This window comes from Myotis davidii, unplaced genomic scaffold, assembly GCF_000327345.1.
Source record: "Myotis davidii unplaced genomic scaffold, ASM32734v1 scaffold337, whole genome shotgun sequence".
NCBI lineage: Eukaryota > Metazoa > Chordata > Mammalia > Chiroptera > Vespertilionidae > Myotis > Myotis davidii.
In genome coordinates this window covers 2,138,455-2,164,887 of record NW_006288250.1, presented here as the reverse complement: position 1 = coordinate 2,164,887, position 26,433 = coordinate 2,138,455, and the positions used below count along the sequence as shown (strand labels likewise).

The 26,433-nt window shown below is 42.2% G+C and overlaps 1 protein-coding gene across 1 annotated transcript in view; it reads left to right on the top strand.

Moving 5' to 3' along the window:
* MTHFD1 (methylenetetrahydrofolate dehydrogenase (NADP+ dependent) 1, methenyltetrahydrofolate cyclohydrolase, formyltetrahydrofolate synthetase) overlaps positions 1-26,433 on the top strand; it is a 55,970-nt gene that overhangs the window by 9,637 nt on the left and 19,900 nt on the right. Inside the window, exons 4-17 of the mRNA XM_015561544.1 lie at positions 9,819-9,878; positions 10,278-10,331; positions 11,588-11,724; positions 11,849-11,949; positions 13,607-13,743; positions 14,643-14,754; positions 19,045-19,172; positions 19,642-19,739; positions 19,917-20,090; positions 20,832-20,968; positions 22,505-22,551; positions 23,174-23,281; positions 23,418-23,492; positions 25,977-26,079. Of these exons, the coding sequence (XP_015417030.1) occupies positions 9,819-9,878; positions 10,278-10,331; positions 11,588-11,724; positions 11,849-11,949; positions 13,607-13,743; positions 14,643-14,754; positions 19,045-19,172; positions 19,642-19,739; positions 19,917-20,090; positions 20,832-20,968; positions 22,505-22,551; positions 23,174-23,281; positions 23,418-23,492; positions 25,977-26,079 (1,471 nt within the window). The remainder of the gene's footprint in view (positions 1-9,818; positions 9,879-10,277; positions 10,332-11,587; positions 11,725-11,848; positions 11,950-13,606; positions 13,744-14,642; positions 14,755-19,044; positions 19,173-19,641; positions 19,740-19,916; positions 20,091-20,831; positions 20,969-22,504; positions 22,552-23,173; positions 23,282-23,417; positions 23,493-25,976; positions 26,080-26,433) is intronic.

The following is a 26,433-nucleotide window of genomic DNA, read 5'->3' as shown; positions in this document are numbered from 1 at the left end:
AAGAAGCAACCAAGTCCAAGGTGAATTATAAGTCATTCATATAAGTGAGATGAGCAACTTGAGCATTGTCTAGGAAAGCAGTAAGTTTTGGATAAAACCTCAGCGCTGAACAGTCAAACCAAGGGTGAGGTGCAGATCAGAGACTGATGGTTGTCTGGGGATCTTAAGCTCTTCTATCAAACTTCCTTAACCATATTCCAGAACACCAGGATACCTCTAACTTGATTGCTTTCTACTACAAGGCAAAGTGAAGCCAAAAATCCTTCCTCTTTACTAAGCTGAATGCTGGCCTAGTAGTGATATTGGTATTCCAAATTCTAGGAGGGAAAACACTCAGCCTGGACTTAGTTCAGTCCTATCATCTCTAAATTTTTTTTAAAAAAATATATTTTTACTGATTTCAGGTAAGAAGGGAGAGGGACAAGGAGATAGAAACATCAATGATGAGAGGGAATCGCTGATCAGCTGCCTCCTGCACACCCCCCACTGGGGATCAAGCCTGCAGCCCGAGCATGGGCTCTTGACCGGAATCGAACCTGGCTCTATCCACTGAGCCAAACCAGCAAGAGCAACAATTCTGCTTCTGAGGAAAAGTTTCAGGAAGTCAGTGTAACTAATCTGAAGCTATAATCTTTTTAGAAAAAAATATTGCAAACTGAGACCCACTTAAATGATAGCATAGAAAATACAGAACATTTTGTCCTTTGTTCTTAACATTCTGGGCTGACACATTTTCCACCTATTCCACCTTGTAGAACTGGGTTCCCATAGCTTGCTACCTGCTGGGGAAAAGTATTATTTTTAATTTTCTCTACACGTCCTTTTTCAGGCCTCAATGCTCACTTATTCTGGAACCCTTATGTGATTAGATAAATAAATGCACCGTATCAGTATGAAATCTGTTCTGTGCCTTAAAATGTTTGTAATTGTCAGTCTTTCCAGCTCATTTCAACCCCAAAACCTCAGAGTCATCTGTAGCTCCAGTGTTTTCTCTGTGCTTCATATTAATATGTCTAAAATCCAACCACTTCTTTCCAGCCTAACATTGATACCATATTCCAAGCCACCATCAACCCAGGCCTGGATATTAAGAAAAAAATTGTAAATGGAAGGTTATAAGAGAGGGTTTCGCGTGTCAGCAAAAGTTACTGGCGTGCCATGTTTGGCACGCATTTCCGGGGTTGCCCACCCCTAACATAGACAGACCTTGTTATGTTCATGACTGTGTCAAACTGGGCAAGGACTATTTTGACTATTTACTTATGGATGTAATTTAATATACTTGATGTCCTATTTGTTATATTGTTGAGAAGTTGTGTGTTGATAAGCTAATTTATCATTGTTTCAGATCAGGTTATACTTTCAACCTGTGTTAAATACTTTTGTAAGGAAAATCCTTCTGTGAATTAGAGTATAATTTTTTAAATTTTTATTGAGAGAGAGAGAGGAACATTGATTTGTTGTTCCACTTATTTATGCATTCATTGGTTGACCCTTGTATGTGCCCTGACCAAGGATCGAACCCCCAACCTTGGCGTATTAGGATGATGCCCTAACTAACTGAGCTACCCAGCCAGGTCTAGAATATAATTTGTAAATTCATATTGAATTTCAGTGGGATTTACTATCATTCAGCCTTATGTGGATACCCTGTGATTATTGTACTATGGTAAGTTGAGCAGGTGTGAGCTAAAGTTCCTTCCTGCAAAATTTTTTAATATAGCACTTGGTGACTAGAAACAATGAAGAAATATGAGGATTAGCAGCCTTCCAGAAGTGTTGGGCCAAGTTTTCATTTGTTCACTGTGTTATCTTGAATGCCATAACTAATATGTTTTAAACTGTCCCCATACTACATGACCCAGTCAGTATCAATAGAAGTTAGAAATGATCCATGTCGCCCTAGCCGGTTGCTCAGTGGTTAGAGCATCAGCAAGCAGACTGAAGGGTCCTGGGTTCGATTGCGGTCAAGGTCACATACATTGGCTTCAGGCTCAATTCCTGGCCCTGATTGGGCCTGTGTGGGAGGCAACCAACTGGTGTGTCTCTCACATTGATGTTTCTCTCTGTTGCTTTCCCTCTCTTCCACGCTCTCTAAGAATCAATGGAAAAAATATCCTCAGTTGAGGATTAACAAAAAAAAAATCAATAAGAAAAGTTTCACATATCATTAAAAACTTGTAAATTTATGGGAATTTGCATGTTATTCATGATCAGATGGATCAGTGGTCCTCAGAGTGTGGTTGCTAAACTACCAGAATGATGGCCCTTTAAATACATTTCTTCATGTTATGACTCAACCATAAAATTATTTTCGTTGCTACTTCATAACTGTAATGTTGCTACTGTTATGAATCTTAATGTAAATATCTGATATGCGGGATGGTCTCAGGCGACCCCTGTGAAAGGGTCGTTCGACCACCAAAGAGGTTGCGACCCACAGGTTGAGAACCGCTGCCTTAGACCTTTGCAATTTCTCCTTGCAGGTTCCTCTTCAGCTCAACTTCTAAATGTTGGCGTGCCCTGGCCCTCTGCTGTTCTCTGTGGGCACCCTTCCCCTAGTTCAGTGTCTCTTGAGATTTGGTCTTAGGATCCCTTTATGCTTCGAAAAATTGAAGACCTTTAGGAACTTTTTTTTAAAGGAGCTTTTCTTTTATGTTGATTTATCCATTGATATTTACTGTATTAGAAATTTGAAATGAGAGGCTTAAAAAATATTTACACGTAAAAATGCCCAATAGGGAGATCATTATATGTTAGCATAAGTAACATTTTAATGAGAAAACTTGTAGAAAACAAAATTTAGTGAGAAGAGGGGCAGTATTTTACATTTTTTGCAAAACCCTTTACAGTCTGGCCTAATGGAAGACAGTGGGATGCCCATCGCATCTGCACTGAGTCTCTTGCTATATGCTAGTGTGATTGAAATGTATGAGCCAGCAGTCCTGGATTGCAAGAGGGATGTCTGACTGCCGGTTTAGGCCTGATCCCTTCAGGGATCCCTATGGGATAGGGCCTAAACCGGAGTCAGACATCCCCCAAGGGGCCCTGGATTGTGATAGGGTGCAGGATGGGTTGAAAGACACATACACACACACACACACCCCGCACGAATTTTGTCCACCAGGCCTCTGGTTTTTCTTATAAAGATGTGAAAGGGAAGGCTTTTTAAAATTGTCTTTCCAGATAATTGTGAATATACCAGGATTCAATAAGCAGAGTTTTTAAAGGTTAGTTACAATGTGTAATACAAACCTTATCTTTGAACTTTCATACTTTGTTGCATCGAAATCTGTGTTGGAGTTTGAAAGAAAATGTACCCCATGCATAGTTTTGTTATGTCCTTCATTCCTCATTTGGAAAATAATAGTTCACTGGATTATGCAGATCTTCCAAATGTTAACACATTGATCTGGTATAAAAAAATCATGATCATTAATATCACCAATGAACTCGTCGGAAAAGACTTCAAGTATTGAGAAGTCAAGCTCACAGGAGTGAATTAAAAAATTCCGGTTTTTCGCTTGGAAACTCAAATTTTATCATTGGCCAACAAATACAATTCGTTATTATCCTTGAAGTAGCAGGCTAACTTTGTCCACTGTTGAGAAAATATTGTCAAATATTCAAAGCTGAATAATATTGTTTGTCAGTTCTTCTTTCATGTCAAGATGGTGTTCCATTTAAAAATGCAGCTGGCTCAGCTTGCAAGGCAAAACAGCACCAGTGCTTCTGCCGCCAGCCAGTGTACTTTGGTATGCAGCGGAAGTGCTCGATGCGTGCCGGGCTGAGGGACCTCCTCTCCCCACCCAGTGCACAAATTTTTAAGGTCGGTTCTCAGGGTCCAGGTTTAATAACACGAATGGCTCTCACTGCTTCACCCGGGCACCTGTGTCACTGGCATCAGTTTTTCCTGAGCATGGTTGGCAGTGAAGTCACCAGCCGTCTTACTCATTCACCATTACTTGTGCAGCCTCAATATAAATGGCAATACAGTGAAAAAAGCAAGTGACATTGTCGTGTCATTATGAAAATCGATTGATACTCAACAAGTCTGAAAGGTCTTGGGATTGTCACAGGAATGTGTGGACCATTGCCCCAGGCCAGCGATTTCCAACCTTTTTGCACCTCATGGCAAACAAACTAATTATTAAAATTCTGTGGCACGCCAAAAAATGTATTTTTGGTTGACCTGACAAAAAAAGAAAAAAGGTATAATTTTGACTCATTCAAACCAGACAGCTATTGTTGTGTTGGCTGTTGGTTTTTGTTGGTTTTTGACAATCTAAGAGAAAAGAAGTCAGTGCCTCTGACTAAATAGTCAGGCATTGCATGTTTTAAAAATTCTTGCAGCACACAGGTTGAATATTGCTGCCCTAGGCAATTTCACCTGGCTCTGAATATCAGCGGTAGGCCAGTAACTTATACAGCCTGGATCTCTTCAAAGTTCTGGACTCTGGCTTTCTGGGACATCACTTATTTCCCTTTCTTCTAATCTTTTTTGCTTGTTTCTCATCTCTCTGAGGAATTCAAATCTCCTGTTTCTACCTCATCTCACCTAGAACATTTGAATACCTTAAAGGCATAGTTTTCAACCACTTTTTCATCTTGTTCTTTCTCCAGGTGAGCTCACTCAGTCTGATGGTTACATGGGAGAATACATCCTAATTTAGACCTCTGTCCACATTTTCTTCCCTGAGCTCCAGATTCATCCAGTAGGAGGCCTTCAATAAATATTTGTTATGTAGACAAATGTACAAAGAATGTTGTGAAGGGTTGATTTGGGTGACAGGAAACTGATAGCTTTCATTTGAAATTCCCTTCAGAAAAACCTGCCTCCAGGTAGCTCAGTTGGTTAGAGTGTCGTTCTGATACGCCAGGGTTGTGGGTTTGATCCCCAGTCAGGGCACATACAAGATTCAACCAGTGAATGCATAAATAAGTGGAACAACGAATTGATGTCTGGCTATCTTTCCCTCCCTCTCTTTCTCTCTCTAAAAAATACCAGTTAAGCCCAACCAGCATGGCTCAGTGGTTGAGTATCGACCTATGAACCAGGAGGTCACAGTCAGATTCCCAGTCAGGGCATATGCCTGGGTTTCGGGCTCAATCCCCAGTGGGGGTGTACAGGAGGCAGCCGATCAGTGATTCTCTCTCATCTCCCTTGCTAAGTTTCTGTCCAGTGTTCATCAAGAATTTCAGAGTGAATAGTACTTAAATATTTCCCCCATTTTTGTTAAATTTATTAAGAGGCCTTAGCTGAGAAGAAAAACACAGAAGGCCTGTTCTGCCTGGTGTGTTCTCTCCTGTGGTGGATATTTCTCTTTTTGCAAATTACTAAGAATCAAAGGTTTATGTTGTGGGTATATACTCAGTACATGTGGGGGATCAGTTATTTCTTGGCTCATGCTTGTGAGTTGTTTGTTGTAGAAAGAGTAAATGTCATAAACTAGAAATCTGTTTCTTTACCCCTTTCCTTAGCAATATTGTTTTTTTTCCCTCCTGTTTGTTTGGGTTTTTTTTAATATATTTTATTGATTTTTTACAGAAAGGAAGGGAGAGGGATAGAGAGTTAGAAACATCAATGAGAGAGATGGATCAGCTGCCTCCTGCACACTCCCTACTGGGGATGTGCCCGCAACCCAGATACATGCCCTTGATCAGAATCAAACCTGGGACCCTTCAGTCCACAGGCCGATGCTGTATCCACTGAGCCAAACCGGTCAGGGCCTGTTTTAAAGATTGATTTGTAAACTCATGTTTTAAATTTATTGATTGCAAGTGTTTTTGTTTACGTGAACAGTTTTCTACAGCTTTGTCTTCTCTGTCCTCACCAATAAAACAGTGGTAGACTATTTTAATCTTGCACTTTAGCACCAGAGTTAGCATCTTTCCATGATGCAAGGCTTACACATACTATGGTGTAATTGTTGGCCTTAAACAAATAGCTAATATTTCGCTAGCAAAATGGGTTTATTCAGGAACAACAAACAGTTGTAATTCAGGACATGCAGTCTAAAGTGCACCACGTGCAAGTCCAGAGAAACAAAGGAGAGCGGAAGATCTTTTGGGGACTTGTGAGGGGCTGCTGTAAAGGAAGAATCCACTGGAGGAAACTGGAAGGTCAGGGTCTGGTGACTTTTCATTGGCTGAGCTGTGGCAGCCTCCCATTGGTGTTACACCACTTCCTGTCAGAGGTGCACGGTCATCTCTTCCTGCTGGGGTCAGTCGAGTGCTTTGAGTGATGTGTGAGTTCTCTCTCCCAGCCTCCCAACTCCACTTTCAATGAGCTTTCTGTTTATTTTCACATAATCACATCTCTGCTGCCTCAACCTCTCATTTTTTTTCCATCCTGGTGACCTGGCACCACCATCTTCGCACACCTGCAAACCAGAAACCTGAGATCACCTCTAGGATCTCCCTCACTCCACACATCCCCCTGGGGATTATGGTGCTATTGAGCCTGCCTCTCCTAAGCTCTTGGGATCTGTTCCTTGCTTTGATTTGTGCTGCTCCACCCCCTGGGGCCACTGCAGCCTGGCGCTTACAGGTTTTAAGTTTCTGATCTGGATGCTTCCAGTCCTTTGCTGCCCTTGTCAAAATGCAAATCTGATCACCACCCACCCATCCACACCCACTGCATCCCTCCCGAAGGAAAAACAGTACTGCTTCATAGTGTCTGCTGACATTCAGTGATTTGTGTATATTGGTACTAGCCCTGCAGGTGGGGCACTGCCTCCTTATCATCACAGTAGCTGATGCGCAGGGATCTTGGGAAGCTTTTCCGAAGCCACGGCCTGCAAGGGACCAAGTCTGGAATGTGAACCCAGATCTATCTCCAAAAACCATTTGCTTTTCCCCTTTGTTTTCCTAATTTCTTAGCATTGCAGTCAAGGATATTCATGATCTGGCTTGGGTATATATACCTAAAAGTTGGAATTTTTAAAAAACATAATAAACTGTTAACTTCCCAAATAACTGAATATTTAAAAGAAATTATGACTTGACTTTTCATTCTCAGAGATACAAATGAGGTTGTATTCCATCCCCGTAGCATATAAAATACTTTATAGTAAGAAAAGCGTAATATGCTAATTAGACCAGATAGCCAAACAACCTTCTGGACAAAGCTGGGGCTGTGAGGGCTGAGGTAAACATCCATGGCTGCGAGGGCCCAGCCCCTTGCACGATTTCGTGCATCGGGCCTCTAGTCATTAATAATATAAGAACTAACACTTGCTTCCTACCAGGACTATTCAGAGTGCTTTGCTCATGGCAAATCATTCAGTCCTCACAAAGGACACAGCCATAACAATAAAATTAATGAAACAATAAAATTAATTAATTCACCTGATCTGAATATCTCTTGAAGCAGAAAGAAAGATTAGTGAGTAGACCAATACCCAGGTTATTTTATGTTATAAAACAGGGGCCCAAGTCCAAATGCTGTTCAGGTTGTAAAGTGTTAAAAAAAAGAAGCAAAATGTGTGACAATACATGGCCTGAAAAAGCCTAAATATATACCATCTGGCTTCTTCCAGAAACAGTTTGCAGACTCCTGTTGTTTAAAAAAAAAATGTTTCTAACTTGTTCTGGGCAAGGACTTTCTTCAATAATGTAATTCACCTCCTTCTGAAAAGAAATTAGCATTCTGATAAAATGCTTAAGTGATTTTCTTGATAAACTCTAATGGATTTAAGATTTGTTCTGGGGAACCAGTCTTCCACCCACCCACTTGATTGACAGTCACGAATCTACTGTTCTTCATAAACCTTTTTGCATCGAGTCTAGGATGATTGTATAACCATTTTCCTGTCCTGAGAGTGAGTCTTTGAATTGGCTCCTAAGGTCTTTTGCTTTGCATTAGGACAGTGTTGGCAAACCTATGACACACGAACTCATTTTTTTGGTTCATTTTTCTTTGTTAAATGGCATTTAAATTGAGCTCAAAAGGTTCGCCATCACTGCATTAGGATTATAACGAAACTTTGACGTACGTATGCTCATAACTGTAACTGTTAAGCTTTCTTTTTAAAATGAGTGGCAGTTTTGCCCTAGCCGGCTTGGCTCAGTGGGTAGAGCGTCAGCCTGTGGACTGAAGGGTCATGGGTTCGATTCTGGTCAAGGCCATATGCCTGGGTTGCAGGCTTGACCCCCAGTAGGGGCTGTGCAGGAGGCAGCCGATCAATGAGTCTCATCATTGCTATTTCTCTCTCTCTCTCTCCCTTCCTCTCTGAAATCAATAAAAGTATATTTTAAAAAATAAAATGGAGGTTTAGAAAAATTCTTTCTGAAGCATATAGACAGAAAACAGTTCCTATAATGGAACAACAGCAAAAAAAACTACTACGTCTCTGAAGGAAAATGATGTGACAGCAAATTCAGCCAAGTGGATCCTTCAAGTGCAAAAATAGCAAAACGATATTTTCAGATACAGAGAGACTCAGAAAAATGCCTACATACCTTTCATGGAAAAGAGACTTACAGTTGCGTGTCACCTACCTGAGAGATGAGTGAAAGTAAACTGCAGTAGAGAGAAATTATAATTTTAAAAGGACGGGCAGTGGGCGATAAAACCATTTAAACTCAGAATTCAGTCTAAATAATGAACTGTAGTTATAAATATTAATGAAAATGTAAAAAAAATACTCTGTATTTAGGACCATCTTCTTTCCTGCTTTGATCTAAAAGTCAGTGCATTAAATCTAGTAACTCAGTCAATGAAGGTTGGATGCTAGGGGCAAAGAATGTATAGAAAATGGCCAAAGAAAAAAATATGTGAGGCACTAAAATTCTAGGGAAACGCCCACAGGAAGCAGGTTAGATTCAAATAAGCCATTAAAAAAGTTACATTTCCTTCAACAAACTTATCTTTCAAGAGATGACATTCAAATTGGCATTGGCAAAACAGATCTGTGTAAAGAACAACAGAAGCTAAGAGTGAGACAATGATCGGTGGGCCTTGGGTGGGGGGAGCTTCCCACTATAGCATTAACATGACAGGGACTGGAAATACTCTGTCACTAAGGCCAGCTTCTTTCTCCGCAGTTGTCCTGTTAAAAGGAGTCTTGCGTCAATACTGATGGACCTACCATTTTTCCCTCTGCGATTTTGACAGAAGCCAAATTTATAGCATTTCACCCTGAGCGTCTATTTCAACCTTGAATAGGACAATTGTCAACCACTGAAACATGGAAAAATATTTGTAAAATAAAATTTTACAGATAAACAGTTACAGGGAAAACCTATAAATATGATCGTGATGAAGTAAATACTCGTAGAAGGAACATGGTGAGACCTAGCACAGTGGTTCAAAGGATTTGGCTGCTTCTTTGTCTTGGGGCCAGCAGACTGCCCTTTGCCTCACACAGGTGTCTGCTCTGTGTAAGGTAGGAATAGTCCACCCTAGCTGGTGTTCTTCTCTTGTGCGGGCATGAGAGCTCTCCAGTGCCCTTGGGAGTGAGGGAGAGGAAGCAGAGCGTGCCCTCTGGGTGTTCCTGTCTCAGCTGTATTGTTTCTCTTCTTGATGGCAGTCCCCCAGCCCTGTCTCTCTCAATGTTGGCAGAAATTCTACGCTTTAGGCAGGCCTGCAGCACCCTGGCCTAATTTTCAGGGCAGATACAGACGTCCCCTGCTTTTTCTTTTCTTTTGGCCTTGTTTGGGGAGAGATCCCTAATCCCACCTGTGTCCACCTCTCTACCCTGCCCCGACCTTCTCCTGATTCTCCTGTTAGAGTTCTCTGCAACAAGAGTCAAAGAAGCTTTTCTGTACACCTTGACTTTCCTGATCGTCTGATTTGCATGTATTTATTATTCTAGGTTGGCAACAGAGATGATTCCAATCTTTATATCAATGTGAAGCTGAAGGCTGCAGAAGAGGTAAGGCGAGAACAGCAGTGTTGTCACCCCCACCTCACCCAGGTCCGCCTGCGACCCTTGCCCTTTGTGCCCCTCCCCATAAAACCTTTTCTCGCCCACAGCAGACTTTCATTTATGTTGCAAGTCAGAAATGGGTGACTTAGAGCTGCAGCCTCTGGTTTACCCTTGAATATTTTGTAATCAGTGATCTGCCTACTTCCCAACGAGCAGGAATAGTGGACATGAAATTGCTGAAGTGCAGTGATGACAATTAAGTAAATGATGAGTGGGTCAAAATGAGAGGCTGATTTTTCAGAACATAGGGAGAAAAGATTAAAACACCGCATGGTTTGTTTTAGTCATATCTGTATGTATCAAGTTCTCTTGCTGCACACCTGTTTCAAATGTTCATTTTTGCAGATTGGGATCAAAGCCACTCACATTAAGTTACCAAGAACGGCCACAGAAGCTGAGGTGAGCTTTTAGGAACTGAATGTGAAGAGGGCAGCTGAAGGCTTTCCTCTCTGGTTTTGGTTTAATAGAACTTTAGGGATTGATACATTCAGCATACAGAAGACCTCCAGGTAATTCTTTCTCCACAGACTCTGCCTCCAGAAAATCTTTGAAAATACCTACGGAGTAAATGGTGCAAAGCTAGCGTATGAATGTTTGGTACTCAGAGTGTGATTGCAGCAGCATTTGTTTCCAAATCACCTGCAGTGTTGATTAAAAAATGACCCCTTGCCTACAGTTATATGCATCTTAAAAACCAAATGTGCATTTCATTTATATGATGCTCCAGAATAAGCAAAACAGCCCAGCCAATGTGGCGCAGTGGTTGAGCATCGACCTATGAACCAGGACGTCACGGTTTAATTCCCTGGTAAGGGCACTTGCCTGGGTTCCCTCTCCCTTCCTCTCTGAAATCAATAAAAGCATTTTTTAAAAAGCATAGACAGGATAAATAAGTCTGTGATTAAAATCAGAACTGTGGTTGAGTTAACCCAGATAGTGGGTTAACTGAAGGGGCAGGAGGGAAGAAGAACTTTCTGAAGCCATGAAAATGTTCTGTATCTGCAGTGTCCAATAGGGTAGCCACTAGCCCCCTGTGGCCATTTAATTAAAATGAAAGAAAATTTAAAAATTCAGTTCTTCAGTTGTATTAGCCACATTTCAAGTATTCAGTAACTACTATTGTATTGTAAGCTGTGTAATAGAGAACATTTCTGTTATCACAGAAATCTTGATTTAGACCACGGTGACTGGGTATTATTGTTGAAGTTCTTAGTTCTTTGATGGGTTTCTTACCAGACCCCCGGTGACTATGTTCTGTGGTAAAGTAGAATTCTCTCAGGATTCGAGAGGAGGTACATTTTTTTTAAAATACATTTTATTGATTTTTTACAAAGAGGAAGGGAGAACGATAGAGATTCAGAAACATCGATGAGAGAGAAACATCGATCAGCTGCCTCCTGCACACCCCCTACTGGGGTTGTGCCCGCAACCAAGGTACATGCCCCTGACCGGAATCGAACCCGGGACCCTTCAGTCCGCAGGCCGACGCTCTATCCACTGAGCCAAACCAGCCAGGGCAAGAGGAGGTACATTTTGAGATGATTGCAATTAAACTCTTAGGGGGCAATGGGACAACCTTCCTTTTGACTTGGAAAGTGTTTCTCCACCCTTTGATTTCCGTGTGACATACAGGTTGTATGTGGTATTGTTTTTAGGTATTAAAGTACATTACGTCTTTGAATGAAGACCACACCATACATGGGTTCATCGTGCAGCTACCTTTAGATTCAGAGAATCCCATTAACACTGAAGCAGTGGTCAATGCTATTGCACCTGAAAAGGATGTAGATGGGTGAGTGTGGCTTAACTTTCTACATCACATTGCATGGTTCCAAATATAAATAATATATTTGCTTCTAAAGAGTAAAAACACCTAAATTACCTTTATTTCCCCCTCATTGCTTTCACTGTTTTAGATTGACTAACATCAGTGCTGGAAAACTTGCTAGAGGTGACCTAAATGACTGTTTCATCCCTTGTACACCTAAAGGATGCTTGGAACTCATCAAAGGGACAGGTAAAAACCAAAAGCAAAGCACCGTTTCTTAGAGCCTGGCCTTGACACGTGCAGGTACAGAGGAGGTTCATCGTGGGCCCTGCGTAAATGGACTTGATTGGCACGAGGACCGATCTGCTGGGGGCTTTACCTCAATCCTCAGTATTCTCAACACGCCTATGAAACGGGTACTCTCATTGTTCAAAAGCTGAGAAAACAGGCTCAGAAAGATGAGTAATTTGTCCAAGAGGCAGCAGAGCCAAGTTCAAAGCAATTGTGTGTGTGTGTGTGTGTGTGTATGTAAGGGGGGGCCGGCGGGGCTCTATGGTAGTAAGAATTAAATAGTATGTAGGAGTACAATGTGAAAAGTCCCCACCTCCCCAGTGGGCACCTAGACCGTGTGTGTGTGTGTGTGTGTGTGTGTAAAGGGGGCCCGGGGGGGCTCTATGGTAGTAAGAATTAAGATAGTATGTTGGGGTACAATGTGAAAAGTCCCCACCTCCTCAGTGGGCACCTAGACTGATGTCTGGAAACCATCTCTGAACAATTGGCTATATTACCTCATCACCTAAGGAGCATCTTGGCGTTTTGATTTCATCACAAATCCTTTAGCAGGGCTTATTTTTTACGAGGAAGTGTGTCCTGTGTAGAGGAAGTGGATCAGAAGTTTGAAGTGGAAAATGTTGGCCTAAATTTAAGCACCAACTGCCTTAAGCACTTCAGCCACAGTTTGGTCGGGGGGCTCAGGTGGAGTCTTCGGTACTTTATTTCTGCTCTTTTCCTAGCTCGTTCTCAGACTCCATTTGGCAGCCCCGAGCAGCTCCAGCCTTGTTCCATCCTTGTGCCTAATAGTCATGGGATTGGATCTCATTGGCCAGGGGATAAAATACGGTCACATATCCACTGTTGGGTGCTGGCCCAGACCATTTCTATTAAGTAGAGTATGTCAGTTGAGAAAAGGATATGGGTATAGTGCCAGAAGGACGGATGCTGAGTAGGCAAAAAGAAAGCTTTCTACCACAGTTAAATTCCCCTTTTTCACTTTCCAGCAAATAACCCTAAGCCAAAAGAAAGTTAGGTGAGGAACTGCATAAATACGCCTACCCAAGGTGGAAAGAATCACCAATATGTATTAATCTAATTTCCCTCATTTCCCTCCACCCCATTGCATGCCTCCTATTTGTCATCACTATTTTTTCCATGGAGTTGAATCTGATGTCTTCTTCCATATGGCTGTTTATTAGCTGTATGTCATGGTTTCTTTTTTTTCTTTAGTGTAGGTTTTCTTCCCACTTTCCGGTGACTGAATGAATGTATCTTGGCTTAAGCAGCTCTCAAAAAACCCACAGCAAGAAAGACACATGTGCTGCAAGCCTCCAGCGTGCTTGGGTCTGGGGTGACCCTGTGCATTCCTATAGTGCTTGCTAGAACATTTTGGAACGGTTTGAGGCCTTGCCCTGCTGCATCCGGAGCAAGGTTATTGAAATTTCAGACAATCGCAAAAAAAAAAAAAAAGAGAGAGAAAGACAGACAGACACATGTACAGGACCAATTTGTAGCTAAAACCCTAGAGTTGTTGGAAGATTTCTTATTGGTGCTCTGAATTTTCCCACATAGGTAACATGCGAAGGAGGGCGGCTCCCCCCAGTTCTCTGATGCACACTGGCTTTTCTTGCAGGGGTGCAGATTGCCGGGAGGCATGCTGTGGTGATCGGGCGCAGTAAAATAGTCGGTGCCCCCATGCATGACTTGCTTCTGTGGAACCACGCCACAGTGACCACCTGCCACTCCAAGACTGCCAATCTAGATAAGGAGGTAGGGGGTCCAGCGTGGAGTGGAAGATGATGATGATGATGTGTGTGTGTGTGTGTGTATTTGTGTGCATGTGCATGTGTGTAGTGGTGGGTTCTCACTTAATGGGAACAACTAACATTTAAGTGCCAGAAACTATTGTGTACTTTACCTCATTATCTCATTTATCCTAACAGTTCTATGATTCTTCTATAACAGTTCTATGATTCTTGTCTCATTTTGTAAGATGAAAAAATGAATTCACATGGAGCACTTGCCCGAGGTTATGCAGATTTTGTTCTGACTATATTCTCTCTGTACCAGTCTCCTCTGTGGCAGATAGGGATTGGCAGAGTAAGAACTGGGATTGACTCCTCGCAGCCAAATCCCAAACTGATAAGAATGGTGGCCTCAGAGATAAAGGTGCTTCGGGGGGAAATGTGTGGACAGAGGTCCCATGATCCCCGTCTCAGCTTGTTCTTGCCCCCTGCTTCAGATTCCTGAGCCCGGGAATTCTCATATGTACACATCCTGTTGACAGTGCAGTCTCTTAAATGTGGAGAGAGCAGGAGAGGGGCCCGGCACTTTCTCTTACAATTGTCGCCAAGCAGCCTTCTGCGGGAGGTGGAAGTTCCCACATTTCACAGGGAGCAGTCTGGATATTTTTCATTCAGGACATCATCCTAGGCCTGTGGCTCCTTTCTCTTCTTATCAAGTTCCCCATTTGGTAAAATACCTTTGGAAAGGGGGGCTTTTGATGTATAGGAATGAGCAGAGCATCCGGAGAGCTGTCAGTCAGTGGCCTGCAGAAAATAGCTGATGACGGTGAAAATCTCCTGCAGGGATGGAAGGAATGTCCTTTCCACATCTAGATTTTTTATGTTTCGCTTTTAATTTCTGAAGTCAGAATCCGCTCTCCTTAGGTAAATAAAGGTGACATCCTGGTGGTTGCCGTTGGTCAGCCTGAAATGGTGAAAGGGGAGTGGATCAAACCCGGGGCAATAGTCATCGACTGTGGAATCAACTACGTCCCAGGTGAGTGTTGCTGGGAGAGGAAGGTGGGTCTGGTGGAGGGCTGGGCTGAGGAAGATGTCTAGGTCATCAGGTGAAGCCTCAATGAGAATCCCTGATCCTGTTTTAGGCTGAAGCGCTGAGGTTCAGTGTGATGGGCCTGCCCACGGGTGCTTGCAGTCAGTAGATGGGACGTCGCTCCTGGCAGGCAGGCAGGCCAGCTTGACAGCAGAACCCATGGTTTTAGCCACTGCTATGCAGCTCCCAAGATGACTTTGTCCAGGGAGAAGGCTGCACAGGGGGCAAGAGGGAGGTTTTACAAGAAAAAGAAGGGGTTTGACCTCCTTTTTCTAGGCTGAGGGTAAAGCCTTACACCACGTCCATAGCTGTCCTTGGCATCCTTCTCCCTAATTCATGCCTCTCTCCTGTTTCTGTTTATGTTGTCACCATTCTTCCTTCCCACAGGTCTGGACCTTTTCTTCTCCCTCCCAATTATTCCCCTTATTGGATTTATTTTTAAATATTAGATTTTCTCCTCCCTTCTCTGTCCTCAGTGTCACCGTTGAGTGTAACCCTCCCAACTGGACGGACTGCTGTGAATTTCTTACCAGTCTGATGCCCATTCAGACCCATCTGTGTGCTTTTGCCATATTCACCTTGACATGGGCCCATGAGCCTCCTCGTCCATGTGACTCGTCAGACTCCTTAACCCCGTCCTAGTGGCAGCCACCTCTGCGGCCTCTTCTCACATGCACTTTGTGAAAACCTGCCTTAAGTTGTTGTAAACGACCGCATGCCCGTCCGCACATGCCTTGTTTGTCCTTTGCGGCATCTACACCTGCGTCTTCAGTGGAGCAGGCTGTTCTTTCTTCATGGAGTTTTCAAACATAACATTTGAAAGTACAGTATAGTGTGTACCTGTGTACATACCTCATAGATTCAAGAAGGAACAATCTTTAATTGAGAGACTGTTTCTCTGCACAGGCCTTGGGCTACACAAAACTGCATAAGCTCAGCTGTGACCTTCACTTTCAACCAACTTCCTCCCCACCTCGTCTCTGTCTGAAATGCCCCTTCTTCCTCCCAAACCTTGCCTGGTTTCCCTTCAACAAGGGATAGTGTCCTCTTTTGACAATCCCCTCTCCCTTTCTCCCTCCCTCCCTCATTTCCTTCCTCCTCATAAAACTTGTGCTTCTTTTATCATATGTGTCTCATACTTGGTGCCCTGTGGGCTCCTCCACGAGTCAGTCAGCTTCTCCAGGGCAGTGGTCTCTGCGGTGCCCTGTCCAGCGTACGCCTTCTAGCCGCTTGCACCCTATTGTATCTATTGAATTATTGAAGAGAGTTACAGCAAGAATGATCATTTTTCTCCCTTGCCATCTCAGCTTTGAAATATAGACACTAAGCTGCCAGGAATATTAGTCACTGTCAAGCCTTCACTGTTTTTAACCTGCCTCCCACTCTCCCTACCATGCTTTTAAGACAGTAGCTCATAAATGAGCACTAATTTTCTTGTAGCATAATTATCTAATGGGTGATCGAGAAAGTACTTACCTACAACTCCTCACTTTGAGCATTTGCGACGTGACATTCACGCTCATTCTCTTCAAAACCTTGCATCTTCTGTGTCATATTTCTGCACGGGGCATTTTTTGGGGGGGACTAGATTTGAGGGAGATGAAGAAACACCTGGGTGGGGATCTTAAGTCTTGCAATTAGGTAAGAAATTTGCAGATAACTATGAAATGTGACTTAAACATGAAACTTACCATTCTGCTCACATTTATTCCTCATGTAGATGATAAAATGTGAATAAGATCAATGCACTATCTTTACTGATCATACAGGTGAATAAATATCAATAAGGCAGGATTTTAATGTCCCCACAAGATGGCAGAATAACTGAGTTGCAGACAATGGGTCTTCATTTTGAAAGCACAGCTGGGTCACTTCTTGGTTCATATTTTGATTATTTAAATCATTTGTGTGGATAACATTATGTCACTTGCCAAATAAGAATGAATTAGGGTGTGTGCTTCCCTCCCCCCACCAAAAAAAAAGGAATATTTTAAAAGTTTCAAGTGCAGAGCAGAAAGAATTGGCTAGAGAAACACATCAAAATGTTCTTCCTGCTTGGCTTACTAAAGATAATTTGAGAAGGACTAGATCCGTGGTCGGCAAACTGCGGCTCTTTGGCCCCTTGAGTGTGGCTCTTCCTAAGCCTTAGCAGTACCCTAATTAAGTTAATAACAGTGTACCTACCTATATAGTTTAAGTTTAAAAATTTTGGCTCTCAAAAGAAATTTCAATCGTTGTACTGTTGATATTTGGCTCTGTTGACTAATGAGTTTGCCCACCACTGGACTAGATTAATAGTAGGTTTTATTTGAAGGGGTTATAAAAAGAGGGAACAGATTCCCCACCTGGCCCAGTCCAATCTCAACTCACCCAGCACAGTGGCTTCTATACTGGACTCTATTATTGGGGGCCCCCAAATTAAATGTGAAGGAGTAAAGTCTCAGCTGGATCTTCAGTTGAATTTTGCCCCTATAATTCCCAATGAAAGAGACGTTCTAGGCCCCGGGGTATTTAACCAAGATGTTTGTTGGTTACTAAATCCATTCACTCACTTAGATTGAGAAGTGGTCGCTTTTTCCACCGACCACCTCAGACTGTCCACGAAATACTATACAGACATCAGAGGGCACTCAAGTCAACCCTGTTTGATTAACTAGCAACACTGAGCTCTTCCAGTACAGCATTTGGTTGTGCAGTACATGACATGTCTCTTACATATTGAGAAACATGAAGAAAGTGACTCACATTGATAATAGTTAATAATAATTAATAGAAAGAGGTGTTGGGGTTTGAAGCTAGCTTCAGCGTTGGACTATTGAAACCTGTACAAAGGACACAACCTTGACAGTATTTGCTTGACCTTTTGAGATGACATTAGTGTTATGAGAGCTGCTGCTTTGTAATCTAGAAACTGTCTGAAGAGTTTTTATTTATCAGCTCCTTATAGTACATAGTGAAAATCTCTTATGTGGCTAGGACGGGAAGAGAAACTCTTACAGTTAGGTAAGAAATTTGCAGAATGCATTTTCAATTTCAAGAATATGCACATTTTTCACGAAGCAATGTGTAACGAAACCAGTTTTACCATAGACTGATTGTTACAAATAAGAGTTAAGTTTCTATGGCGTATTTTTCGTCACAAAAATATCACCTAACTTCTGAATAAAGACTGAAACACTTCTAATATTAAACATCGAGATAAATGCGAGCTATACATACATTTAAGAAAGATGAATAAAAACAAGAAAGATCATTCTTTCCCAGCCCACTTCTTCCAGTTCAGGATCATACAGCTCAGGGTGCAAGGAGGGAACCAGCCCTGGACAGGACCCCTCCCATTGCAGGGCGTGTCACACTCACTCGTGGGGCGAGTTCTTTTCTCATTGATGTTGAATGAAATGACATTATTTGAGGACCTGCTGTACTCTGAAGCATCCTCTCTCATTGTGGTGCTCCGATCAAAGAGAGGTCGTGTAAGGGCTACGATCCTGCCAGATCCTGCCTGGGAGCCTTAGCACTGCAGGGCCTGGCCCTGTCCGCCAGCCCCTCCCCAAGTACACTGAAGCCAAGTGGGGATGCTTTCTGTGTGCGTGAGCAATGATGCATCACTGGGCTTTGTTCCCTTGAATAGCTATTCTTTGCTGGTAAGAATGGTAGTTATTCTTGTATCCTTTTAAGGGAAGTGTAATTATATTATTTGCCTCTTGCATACATTTAAGTAGCTGCTCATCTTTGGAATTGGATGTTGAATTGTTCCTCCATCTCATGCATGGAACTTACAAAATGCTGACAGTTGCTGTAGAAACGGTATCTGGCAGCTGTGGCATAGTTGGAGGTTTGTGCACCCAAAAAAAATTTCCTTTGTAGGCCTTGGCAAATTAACATTTTAAAAGGAGCTCATTATAAATTGGATAGTTGGCTTTAAGAGTAAAAAACAGTTGGTATTCTATTTGTCACTTGACAGACTACAAAAGGATTCTTTTGGTTCCGAAAAACCACTTAATGCAGCGTGTGAATTTTTTGCAGGTAAAATAAGTTTTTCCCTAGGAAATGGCAAACACCTGTCATCCCAGAGCTTTTAGGTAAAGTGGGCACTTGAGCCAGATGGGACTACACCCCCTAAACTTTACTTAGTTTTTGGAACAAGCGGTCATAGTTGGTCACTTAATTTAGAAATAAACACCAGGATTACGTTCTGACACGTTGCTTTGATGTCTCTCGCCCCCCCATGACCAGATGATACTAAGCAGAGTGGGAGAAAAGTTGTGGGCGATGTGGCGTTCAGTGCGGCCAAAGAGAGGGCGGGCTTCATCACTCCGGTTCCCGGTGGCGTCGGGCCCATGACGGTGGCAATGCTAATGCAGGTGCGTTTGAATCAAGGTTTCTATAATAGTTCTAGGAAACTGGTAGAATTCGAGTTACGGCTCTTCTCCCCAAGTAGAAATGTCATAAAACCTGCTCAGAAGCTAAGGAAGGATATGAATCTGTGGAAGAAAAAAAAGGGAATGGAAGAACAGAGAAATAGAATCGGTCACATGAGTAGAGGAAAGTAGGGAAGGCACAATTCTGCTTTACTGTGGAATAACTTAAGGAAGAGAAAGTGCAAACACTGACTTTGCTAAGTAGGACTTGGCTCTCTTGCCCTTTTTAAGCCACACCAGCTGATAGGGGGAGAGGCAAGGAGCCCAGAATGGAAGCATGTGAATAGATGGACGATGAAGGTGTTCATTTTGATTGCACTTGAGTTATGCAGAATTAAGAGTTGAGGTGGAGGTTGAAATAACCACCTATCTAAGGTTCTATTTCTATTTGGGGGTGTTTGTTTTTTTTTAGAGCACAGTAGAGAGTGCAAAGCGTTTTCTGGAGAAATTTAAGCCAGGAAAGTGGCCGATTGAGCATAACAAGCTTAACCTCAAAACACCTGTTCCAAGGTAAAAATGAAGTTTTACAGGCTTAAAACTTGGTGGGTTATTGATTTGTAGCCATGGCTACACGTATATATACCCCTTCTGAAAGTACCATCAGTGGTTGGGGTAGGTTATGACTAGGCTGGGATTAATACCTTCCATGAATAAAGATGGATTCACCTTTCCTGTATTTCTTTTAAGTGACATTGACATATCCCGATCCTGCAAGCCAAAGTCCATCAGTAAGCTGGCTCAAGAAATTGGTCTGTTCTCCGAGGAGGTGGAATTGTACGGTGAAACCAAGGCCAAAGTTCTGCTGTCAGTGCTGGACCGCCTGCGGCAGCAGCCCGATGGCAAATACGTGGTGGTGACTGGGTGCGACTTCTATTCATTTGCCAATCAGATCTTAGTATCAATCCTGATTGTTATCACCAGGGGTTGCATTTGCTCTTAGCATGTATGTGTGGAGGTTCCTTTACTTTGGTTTTAGCATTTTCACGGGTATTTTTATCTCATTTGGTCCTTATAGCCACACTGTGAGGTCAGAGTAGATTATGACCTTCAGAGATGAGAAAATTTGTCAAGTTATTCATCTAGTAAGTGAAAGAATTGGATCTTAAAACCTGGTCTTCATATGGAATTGCATTAGCTCTATTGAGCATTCATTTTTATTGCTGGGCTGAGTTACATATAAAAGCTAGTTTTTGAGACTAGGTTGAGAAATTTAAATCAGAGTAGTGTCTTTCTACAAGGTCAAGTGTATTTCTCCTTACAGTGAGAACAGCTAAAGCACAGAGTGGTTTTTGATTTAAAATCAGGGGGAAGTTACAACCAAGACTCCTACGACCTTTTTCGGGTCTTTCGTCTTATTATTCAGGTTAGGAATCATTCTCTAGGATCTGTTAGATCATTTCTCCTTACAGTGAGAACAGCTAAAGCACAGCAGTGTTTTTTGATTTAAAATTAGGGGGAACCAAGGCTCCTAAGACCTTTTTCGGGTCTTTCATCTTATTATTCAGGTTAGGATCATACTCTAGGATCTGTTAGATGTCTTAGTGATTCACATCAATTTAATTCCCCTAAATGTAACTTTCCTCTTTTGCTCTCATCGTGAAGAATAACTCCAACGCCCCTGGGAGAAGGGAAAAGCACCACCACAATTGGGCTGGTGCAAGCCCTCGGCGCCCACCTCCATGAGAACGTCTTCGCGTGTGTACGGCAGCCTTCTCAGGGCCCCACCTTCGGAATTAAAGGTATCCGTGGGAGCAGACCGCGAGTGGCCAGAGGACACCTGCCTCTCCCTCAGTCCTCTCTGGCCCTCTTGACCCATGAATGCTCACGGGGCCCTCAGCTTTTTAGACGTTAGGAATGTCTTCCTCACACCCGCCTAGCGTGGTGCTTTTGGTGGAGGCTTTCATCGGATCACCCCAGCGCCTGCTCCAGCTGTCACTCTGTGACACCGCACAGGGACTCCTAGGATGAGTACTATGTAGGCAGAGCTGCTTTAGTATGACTAATAGTCAATTGTCATGGTAACAATAAAGGTAATCAGTCACCATGCTGACTCTCTAGAGACATAGACAAACCCTACAGATGTCTCACCCTGTGGGAATAAGAAAAACCTACTATGGTTGAGAATGTGCTTTATACCAGCATTTGTGCTAAGCAGTGTATGTGTATTTATTTTCTAATGTAAGACAGTATTATCTCCATTTTGCAGTAGCAGCAACTGGGACTTCAGAGGCAACTGGGTCAAAGGCACTAATCTTAAGTACCAGAGTGGGCCCCATGTCTATTTCAAGGTCTAAAACAACACCATCAGCAGTGTTTCATCTGATGGCATGAAAACACGATGTCCGTCATCGTACTTCACCTTCAGTTTTTGATAGCTGCAGTGCTGTAGACATGTTCTTTTAATTAAAATTATTTTTATTAATTATAATTAAGTACAATCCTATTGGCTCAGTGATAGGGCATCACATATTTTGCCTGTTCTAATGATTTCTCCTAATGTTAATTCGGCGTGCCATCTTTGCTCCTTTGCCTATTGTTTTGATCTGTTTCATAAATGTGCTGACTTAGCTCTGCTTTTGAGCTTGTCTTAACTCCCTTACATTTGAATGAGCCTTTTTCCTTGTTCTACTTATTGAACCCAATATTCTCCTTTTCCTCATATCACAAATTGCCCCATTTTCATTGCATGGTCTCTGCCTCACCAAGAAATAAAATTTAAAATCCATCTCAAGCTGACATTTATCTCACTGATAACTTGAAACCTAGGTATTTTTTTTTTTTTGACTGGCCTTTGGTTATTATTCCAGATACGCCAGCAAAAATCTAGCAGTTAACCTGTTTCCTAATGTGTGTCTCCTACGTAGGAAGAATTGCAGTCTCTGTGTTTGGTGTGTATTTTAAATATTCCCCTTTTTAAAATGCCAGAGCAGTGTTTATGAGAGTGGAAAACTGAACAGGTTTGCCTTTATGTAACTGTAGGCTAGGACTTCTAAGATGTTAGGAATCACAAGGAACCTGTTTCTAAAGATAATACTTGTAAGTCGGTATGTATGTGTTCGTGTTTTTGTTAGACTCGGACTTCAGTTGAGAGGCTGTTCAGCACAAGAAAGATCGAGTGTTTCAGCTTGTAGAAAAAAATTAAAGACACTGGTCAAATCCGTCCAAATGGATGTAGAAAATAAATAAATAATATGTGTAGCAGGTATGAAATCGATTTGATTTCCTCTGTGGAGAAACATGCCTAACATGAGCCTCACCCTTGACCTGTCCTCTAGGTGGCGCTGCAGGTGGTGGCTACTCTCAGGTCATTCCTATGGAAGAGGTAACGTGTTCTGGGATTTGGTTGATTCAGACCCTTTATTATGGCTTTTCCTTCTAGAAATTAAGCTTTATTGTAGAGGTCTTAGTGGACAAATGACTTATTTCTCAGCAGAAGTGACACTTAAGGAAAAACATCTTAATTTACAAAGTTGCGAGGCAGCTTCATTTTTTTGACATGATAAGGACGTCAAAGTCTGGCTTTCACGGGGAATTAATAATTTTAAGCAATTGATCAAATGAAGCATGAGATTGAGAAGAACCAACATGGAGTAAATTCAGAGTAATAACTGCAGAAACAGGAACAGTGTATAGGCATAGAGTTGGGTTGCTCCATTGTACTCCTTGCTCACTGTTTAAAGGACATGACGTGTGGTCAGTAACTCAGTGTTGCTGTTGATCCTGGTGGGATGGTGTTTGTGGTTCCTGGACATGTCACTTAGGGGAAACCACAGTTTCTTCTGAAGACAGTAATTTATGTATTCAAGATCTGCCTGTATTGGGGCTTTGTCCACTAGCTGTGCTGCCATCAGCTGTCCATTGGCTTTGACATGGGGATCGATTTGGTTGGAATAGAATGGATGTTGGAAAGTTAGAAGACTAATGCGGCTTCTGCTCTTTCCCAGTTTAATCTGCACCTCACTGGTGACATCCACGCCATCACTGCAGCTAACAACCTCGTTGCCGCGGCCATCGATGCCCGGATGTTCCATGAACAGACTCAGACGGACAAGGTAGGCACGGAGGTCCCATGGGCACTTTTGAAAAGGGTTCAAAAACCTGAATTAATGTTGGTCTCTTGGATGCTAGTGATACAGGTAGCAAAGCAATGGAGTTCATTTAAAAGCCCTTTTCCTCCTTTTCTTTCAGGCTCTCTTTAATCGTTTGGTACCATCAGTAAATGGAGTGAGAAAGTTTTCTGATATCCAAATCCGAAGGTTACGGGTAAGCTCTTCCGTTTTCATTTTTGATATTGTATGACAATGAGTAAATGATAAGAAGCAGAGATCTCCTTAGAGTCGCCTATTTTGGGTAAAGTTACCTCCATAACCATAGTCTTAAGAGCGTAATCGACATAACAAAGACTGGAAATAGAGGTTATTTCCCATTTACCTGTAAGTTATAATTGGTTATCCTGAAATAAATAAAGCACTGACAACCTGCCCTCAGCTACAAAGGCTGACACCTCCTTTGTATCATGGATAGGAGTCAGGAGGCCAGCATGGCAGCGTAGCGGCTTTTGAAGTTTGAATCTCTGCTCTTCCCAGTACTGAGACTTTAAGCAAGAATGGATCTTTCTCTATCTTGAGTTTCTATAAAAAATATATAGTCATTAAATATACACTATACCAACCACATAGCCAGAAATCTCACTCCTAGGTATTTAACCAAGAGAAATACAAACTGTGTTCATACAAAACCATGAATGTTTTTAGCAGCTCTATTTAAAAATCTCCAAAATTGAAAAACAACCCAAAGGTCCTTCAGTGGATGAGTGGATAAACAAACTGGCACATCTACATATATAAAAGCCTAAGCGACATTTACGACCAGCCAGTAGCTATGATTACACTGACCACCAAGGGGCAGTCGCTCAATGCAGGAGCTGCCCCCTGGTGGTCCGTGAGCTCCCACAGCCAACCTCTCATGGTCCCTCCCCCCAGTCGGCCGATTGGCCCTGATCGCCAGCCAGGCTGAGGGACCCCCACCCATGCACCAGGCCTCTAGTCTTACAATAAAAAGGAATGAACATTACATTCCTTGCGGGTGTTATCAACAGTAGTTATATTTTCACTTTATTTTTAATTTTTACAACCTGATATTTTGATGCTGTAAGAAGAACACATGGAGCTCCCCTTTATCCAGAAGCATTAATTGTTTACATTTACTCTACTTACTTTACAGTTCTGTCACTATGCATGCGTTTTTTCCTAGACTTGGAGAAAAGTGTATTTTACATAGTACAGTGTTCTTTAGTTTATTTTGTTTTTACGTCCACCCCCCACCCCCCACCCCCCAATCCTATGCATCAGGTAAGGCAGTTATATAAGAGTTGTGTTCTGTGAGGCAGCAAAATACCATGGAAAGAGCCAGCAACTTTTAATCTTGCCTTTGTTGGTGGAACTTTCTGTTAGCTGTAGGGAGGTACGGGACTAAATTGTTTTTTAATTGATTTTGTTTTGAGAGAGAGGAAGGAAAGAATCAGAGAGACAGAGACATCAGATGTGACAGAGAAATACCAATTGGTTGCCTCCTATATGCACCCTGACCTGGGTCCCAAATCTAGGTTTGTGCCCTGACCAGGAATCAAGCCGGCAATCTTTCGGTGCATGGGATGATGCTCAACCAACTGAGCCACACTGGCTAATTGTGTTTTAATAGCAAATTTACAGGAATAGGACAGATACTAGAAACAGGACAACTCAGAAAAGTACAGTGAATGGATGGAATCTACTATTTGATTAAAAAAAATGCTATAAACACCATTTACTGGTAGTTGCCATCAGTAAGAAATTTACTTGTTTTTTAAAAATCCAAATGCTGGCATTGTCCAGAAAAATTTAACAGGTTTATTTATATTGTTATGAAGTTGAACTGCTAAAACTTGTTCACTGAAACATTTTGACTTGCATTAATGCTTTATGTCCCCACATTTATATTAAATGATCCTTTAAAAAGCTCTAGGATTTGCCCTGGCCAGGTGGTTCAGTTGGTTGGAGCGTCATCCTGTATACCAAAGGTTACAGGTTCGATTCCCAGTCAGGGTACATACTTAGGTTGTGGGTTCAATGCTGGGTCAGGGCATGTACCGAGGCAACTAATTGATGTTTCTCTCTCACATCAGTGTTTAACTGGGCTTCTCAATTGTCTGATTGAAAAGTTTTGCACTTTGTTTGGGGTTGTTGAGTTAGCCACAACACTTCTTGGTCACTGCTTATTTAGGCCTAGGTTGAGGAAAATGCCTCTGGTGCTCAGTTATTGGGACAAATTAATTCTTTTTTAATCCTCACCTAAGGATATTTTTCCATTGATTTTTAGAGAGAGGGGAAGAGGGAAGGGGCAGAGAAACATTGATGAGAGAGAGACATTAATTGGTTGGCTCCCGCAGGGCCCCTGACCATGATCTTGTCTGTAGTCGAGGAACATGCCCTTGACCGGACTTAAACCTGGGACCCTGCAGTCCGAGGGCTGACGCTCTGTCCACTGAGCCAAACCAGCCAGGGCCAAGCATTTTAATAATATTTTGTACACATATAACTGGTAGTACATCAGGGCTTAGCAAAAAGGATCATAGGTTTCCCTTCTGAATTTAACACGGTTTCTATTTCCGAGAGGAGACCCTATATGGAGACAGGGAATCAAAAATTTTTTTAATTTATTATGCTTTTGTTTGGTTTGTCTTACGTTTTAATTTTACTGCCTTTTCAGAGACTAGGCATTGAAAAGACCGACCCTACCACACTGACAGATGAAGAGATAAACAGATTTGCAAGATTGGATATTGATCCAGAAACCATAACTTGGCAAAGAGGTACAAGAGCCTATACACGCCCCATCTGCTTTGGTTATACTGCACCCATTATGCCCTCTGTAAGGGTTGTTAAAATGTGAAATCTGGAAGCTTGCATATTGATATTTTTATGGTTAAGACATGACCACGAGGATGACTTATTCATTTTTCTGGCCACTTCCATCCATCTCTCTCCTTATTAGCTGTACTCAAACCTCCTTTTCTTAGATAAGTTGGACGTTTGCTGACTATTCAGTGTTGATTGGAGTGAGGGTGGTTTCAAAGAAGTTCATGCATAAACCAAAAATAACATGTTGCATGTTTTATTTTATGAAAAAAATTTTAGTGTCATGAAGTAGAAAAACTACATTCAGG